At 52.8% G+C, this 5,873-nt stretch overlaps 2 protein-coding genes across 2 annotated transcripts; both read left to right on the top strand.

The window, feature by feature from the left end:
• Positions 1–409: 409 nt before the first annotated feature.
• On the top strand, positions 410–1,028 carry D7B24_004391 (uncharacterized protein; the record flags this gene model as incomplete). The annotated part of the gene is made up of 2 exons (XM_028638562.1): positions 410–914; positions 1,022–1,028. Coding segments are annotated over 2 exons (512 nt in total), but the record flags the coding sequence as incomplete, so codon positions are not given.
• A 4,314-nt stretch (positions 1,029–5,342) lies between these two features.
• D7B24_004390 (uncharacterized protein) lies at positions 5,343–5,873 on the top strand (the record flags this gene model as incomplete). The annotated part of the gene is made up of 1 exon (XM_028638561.1): positions 5,343–5,873. One exon carries the CDS (start codon positions 5,343–5,345, stop codon positions 5,871–5,873), a length of 531 nt encoding a protein of 176 aa, XP_028490266.1.

The following is a 5,873-nucleotide window of genomic DNA, read 5'->3' as shown; positions in this document are numbered from 1 at the left end:
TTTTCACATCACTATGGGTGCATGAGGTCGCGCCTGTACAGACGTCATGCCTGGGTTGAACATTATCTCTCTCAGCAGTTCTCAGGGTTTTGCCACACTTGGACGTGAAATGTCATCTGGTCGTTAAATTGTTTTATAGGCTTTGAGGGGATACCTGTCGCGAGTCATTGAACATACCACGCTGTTCCGTGTCTTGCTCTTCATATGCACGTATGTTGTACTTGCCCTACAACGTTCGTTATATGCCCCTTTGCTCGTAGTCTGCTGTTTGTTTCTGGTCCACTCTTGTGTCTCTGTAACTGCTTGGAGCTAGAAGTAGTGACCCCTATATAGTCTACCTATGCCGAGGCACAACCTCGGGCAACTGGCTGGCCGATCTCGAATTCTCTGATCGGCAAACTGCTCTTAGGCGAGGATTCGGGCAAGGATTCTGAGGTCAAAGCCGAGCACCCACCCGGCCTCTTTGGTCCACTTCCTTACTTCCACCCCAACACCAACGCACTACATGACACTGCACGCAGCATCCTCGACAGAACGATGACAGAGCGATTTGAGGACAGCGCTCCGGACGTCGCGTCGAAGCAGCGGAGGATTCGTCGCACGGCTGCTGATATCGCCAAGAACAAGCGCACTGATGCTGCTGCAATAGCCGAATTCGCTCTCAACCACCGAATTAAAGAGAACAGGCGCTCATCCGATCCGAGCCATACGAAGCGACTCGCCCGGCACATTTCCCAGCTGCGATATGCTCAGACTGATGGCCTAGCGGAACTTCCTCTCGCTGCAGTCGTTGATCTGACTCGGTCTTTCACGCCCTCGGAATGGATGGCCATAGAAAATAGCCCAGATCAGTTCAGGCGTGCGATGGAATTTTACGGAAACCAGGTCCTCGAACTTGATGCCACCTGGATGACGTACTACAGAAATCTCGATCCACGATGTGCCCGACTCTGCCTCTTAGGTATGCTTGCTTTGATCATGTAAATGACATACACTGCTCTTAACACCGGCATAGAAGTAGTTCTTGACGCTTGGAAAGGAGACGTCAGCGCAATTCTCGCTGACATGGTCAAAGTATCAAACAAGACCTCTTTCGATCAAGTGAGGGTTGAGGGACACGATGACTCGTCGCAAAGCACCTCGATACAAGCGACATCACACGCCGGAGCATCAGGGTCCGACAGGCTGATCCAGGTTAGACAAGATATCGCTACTGCGGAGGGCATTCAAGAAGACCAAGACGACCAAGACAACCAAGACGACCATGCTGCGAACGCCCAGCGTGATATCGTCCATCGAGCCGATGCCTTGTGCAGGCAGACGCAACAGGGCAGTCTTCTTCAGCCCAAGGCAACCAGCGGGCCGGACGATGTGATGAATCATGCAGCGGTGCAAGTGGCTTCCAACCATGACGAATACAGGGAGGATGTTGAACAGGCGACGGCGGACAACCTTCGACGTGAGCTAGCGATGCGCGCGATGGCTCAAGGTGACCCCCCTTCCTCGAGAGCACAGTTGGCGAAGAGGCTGCGGGAGACGACGAACCACAGTATCAGGCATCTCCATCGGTCGGCTCTTCATGGGATCGGTATGTTGCCAGGTAACTTGGATCACATATTTCAAGAGTTGCGTACATCATTCCTATCGTCGGATACTTGGGTCCTCGAGCGCATGTTGAGATTGGAATGTTCTACTTGTATATCGGTGGATATAGATACCATCGGCGACTACGAGTTCAAGATCAAGGTGAACAGGTATACTGGATTGGGGATTGTTCAAAGATACTGCTTGCCAACACTTATTAGAGGTCTCGAATAATCACTGTGGCGTCGTACAAATCTATATATTGCCCTTTGACTGCTTGACCACTCCCTGTCTTGTTGTTCTGCCATGCTTGCCATATCGTGTCGTTTTTGTCTCTGATTTGAACACAGCCTTTTAGCGCCTCCACGATAATAGAGCTTGTGACATTGATTCGCTCTATGCGCCAACAGTACTCTTGGCCTCGCTTAAGGTCATCGCTGTCCTTGAACATATTAGTGCGTGCGCGATGAGAAATTCCCTCTCGTGGAGCGTACAATCATGGCTAGAAGGGCTGCTTTTCGTTGAAGGATCAAGCCGAGGGCAGTCAGCGATCCTCAAGAGCACGATGAGCCTCGAGATCGTGATGCCGTTGCAGGCCTCTAGTCGTATTCCAATGCCGTCGGAACAACGTTCTCTCGATGCGGGGTCGGATATACCTCGGCGGCCTGTGGAAAAGTGTGTGTGGTCCGTGCACGAATCAGCTTACATCGCACGTCATCAGGACGGAGGATGACGGCGCTGTCTCCTCATGACATCCCGTACAATGGCTGTCGTGAACAAAAATTGTCAGACGCTTGCAAGCGACAGGGAAGGAATCATCGCCGAGCTTTTGACGCCGCGGCGTCGGCGGCTGCTAAGAATAGTTGTCGGAAGCGGGGTTCAGACTGGCGGGCCCTGCTGGACGTCGGCCTGTGCGGTTCGGGGCCGAATCAAAGAGCATGGAAGTGGGGCCTGCACCGATGGTCACGGCCGGGTGCCGTCCTGGATGCGGGTTCCCGACGCCGGACCCTTGTGCATAGGGTCAAAGACAAAAATAAGTCAGGAGAGGACAAAGGCACCGGTAGGTTTGCCCGTCTACTTATATAAAGCTGGCTGCGATCGCTTCTTTTTCTTCTTCATTCCAAAGACTGCGCTAGGTCCGATACCTTCATCGCGTCTGGTCTTCTGCTTCTCCTGCCTCAGTGTTTTTCTTTTGACAGGTGCTGAAGCATCCGAATTCTCCATCAAGACACGGGTGTTCAGAGATAAGTCATCCACAGAGGGTCACCCGCCATCCCTTGCTCGCGTCCTCCCACGGCACCACCGCTCGGCTACGATGAGCAACGTTACCCTGCTGATGCCGGGGCACGATGGCCGTCTTGAGATTTACAAGTCGCGGCGTGCCCTTATGCGAGGCATCCTTGAAATCCCTGCAGCAGCTGTCTATCATGCGGCACCCGCGGCACCCGCGTCGACAGTTTCACGCGCAGCCGGACCTCTCCCAGCCTTCCATGGTAGAGGCACCAAAGACAGCCTGTTCGATGGCCGATCAAGCTGCCCTGACATGGAACAAGAGCCGTCTACATTGCACCACGCACGAGCTCGTGCCTTGATGCTGGGAGACGGACACTTTCCTCCGGTCACAGAGCTGCCGCTTCCGTCCACTTTGCTGATACAGGGATCGACGGCGCCGCACGGAATGCCGTGGAGAGGCCCCCTACTTGATGGGCGTACACAATGCATGACGGTCGTGGTAGCTGATATCGAGGCGGTGGGGCCTGTACCAAAATTTATGGGCCGCAGACAGCCCCTGGCGTCGTGGTTGAACCACAGCGACGACGACTAGCGGTGCAGCAGAAGCCGTCGTCGTCTAGTGTGGAGTATGATGTTCGTCGAGAGAGCAACATGGATTTGGGTCATTTCTGAATGGGTACACTAGAAGCGTTCATTGTATGTTGGTTCCCGCGTATGTAAACCCGCTATCCACTCATTGTTAATAACAATAAATGCATCACGATCAACAGTCTCCGGTGCCCCCTGGTCCGACGTGCAAAGCGCTCCGCCGTGGCTTGACACAGCGCTGTCCTTTGGAATTCAATGGGATACTTTTGGCAAAATCAGCTCAGATCTGAGACGTTTCAAACGTAGGACTTTCACTGCGCCGCATCACATCGTGCAGCATGGCTCGCGAGCTGTCATTCAGAGACAATGGACTAAGTCTTTCATCTCTGATCGCTCAACCTTGCAGCGTTGAACACCATACTTTCGTAGCCGACTAGTCTTTCCGCTTAGCTCAATCAATCAAAGAGTAACAACAGAGGGCTGTCTGGGGCGTCCAAAACTTTCCCTCTTCGGCGAGACGCGATTGCTGCGTAAGCAAGCGAAGTCTGCTCGATAGAGTATGATAGACGACGCGTGTCGGCGCGCAATAACACATGGTGGCAGGGCTGGCTCTCTAAGGCGATGCTAGCCTCAACAACACCAAAATGTTGAAGATGATGGTTATTTGTGTGGAAGACAATGTGGCCGAAAGGATACATCCAGGGGTCTATGGCGCTCAGCGTGATCGCGTCACAGGCTTGCCAACCAGAAGCGAAACCATCATCATCCGTAGTGGAAGAGAAACGAACAGGGGTCTGGAAACCACCTCCACGACAATGAAGTGTCACTGAAATGGCAGATAATGCGTTGCCGTTGCTGTCGACGACTTGGCAAGTCACCGAAACCATGGCTGGCGGACTGTTGAACAAGAGTTCCATCACTTGGGCGCGCGACATGCTATTCATGTTAAATACGTTGAGAGCTTCGGTACTACACACAGCAGTCTTGTCGCTTTGCAGCGTACTAGGGTGGCATGGCAATGGCCACGCGACAATCAGTTGCCATAACCTTTAATCAAGCGGGGCCCAATATTCAGATCCGAAAGGCCCCCTCTTACTTTACAACATGGGCGCTTGGAGCATGACAGTTAGACTTGAAGCCTTTCTTGTACAGTAATCCGTCACCGGCCAGAGGCAAACGGCCGAAAAGAAGGAGCAGAGACATTCAAATTGTCGTACGACGGGTTCAAAAGTGAAATACGACTATTCGCCATTGTTCAACAGCAGCACGCGGCAAACGACAGTAGTGCAGGCACTGGCTTTCCGTATAGCTTTGAGCTTCTAATTGACCGTGGAACCCATCCTCTCGGCAGCAGCCTGTCTACATTAAAATAGGGCATACACCCTCTCAGTCTAGCATAACGCAAGTGGGCGCCCATGCCTCCTGCGAAACGTTGTTCTAGTGCTAACACGGGCGATAAAAAAAAAGACCTCAGTCCCGACCGGAAGCCTCATAAACTATGTAGGATGCGTTCCAGCTACTCGACGCCAATAAGTTGGCTCGACGAGCGTCACCCATGTATTGGGCGAGTATCCAAAAGTGGGAATAGAGCGCGCGCTTGATGACCACTGATGGGTGCGCAGCAGCACAGTTGTTGTATGTTGATTCCAGCTCCGATTTCAAATTACACATTTGCTGCAGTCTGGCTGAAACCCGGATACGAATGGGGAGGGACAGGGAAAGATTGTTACCCCATGCCGCTGGCTCTGTACAGTACTGTACAGTGTTTCCTGGCGTTCACGGATGTATTTCGAAAGCCGAGATCGGAAAAGGACTGTGTCCACTCTGCCCTCATCGTCTCCCTCGGGTACAAAACCAACAAACTTGATAGTTACCAAGACACGACCGGAGTGCACACATCGCGTATCCTTTCGAAAGCGAGTTTCCTTCCAGTGGCCATGCGTACCGAGCCATCCGTGACAGAAAAGAGCCTTCCGGCCTTGCCATCTAGGGCGAAGCAACAGCACAAGGAGGATGACCGAAGTCGACGAATGCGCGACCTGCACAAGCTGTGGAAACGCCCGCCAGTGACGTTCGCGTCCAGCGAGCCTGCGGAGGAGATTCTTAGCCTCGAAGAAGACCCACCGCAAAAGGCCCAATTGCTACGAAGAGACAATGAGACACTAAGGCAAGAAGTAGCAATGTTACGTGCAGCACAGCGCACCGACAAGAATCGTATCGAAGACCTCGTCCAAGAGCTGGACCGCGCACGTCATGACAATGCGGAACAGAGCCGACGAATTGCAAGAGTGATTAGCGCCGTCAACAAGGCATTTTCGGAATACAAAAAGTGGATGCGAAAGTCGCTGGAGATGGAGTCGGCAGAGATATCGTCGTTGTCCAGTGGCGATTCACAGGGCATGATTCCCATAGGCCGAAGTGCCTTCTCCGATGATGATGACGATAGTCTGTATAGTTCTTGCATCTAG

Source organism: Verticillium nonalfalfae (assembly GCF_003724135.2).
Source record: "Verticillium nonalfalfae strain VnAa140/NRRL 66861 chromosome Unknown scaffold_242, whole genome shotgun sequence".
Lineage (NCBI taxonomy): Eukaryota > Fungi > Ascomycota > Sordariomycetes > Glomerellales > Plectosphaerellaceae > Verticillium > Verticillium nonalfalfae.
This window is presented reverse-complemented; position numbering and strand designations above follow the sequence as displayed.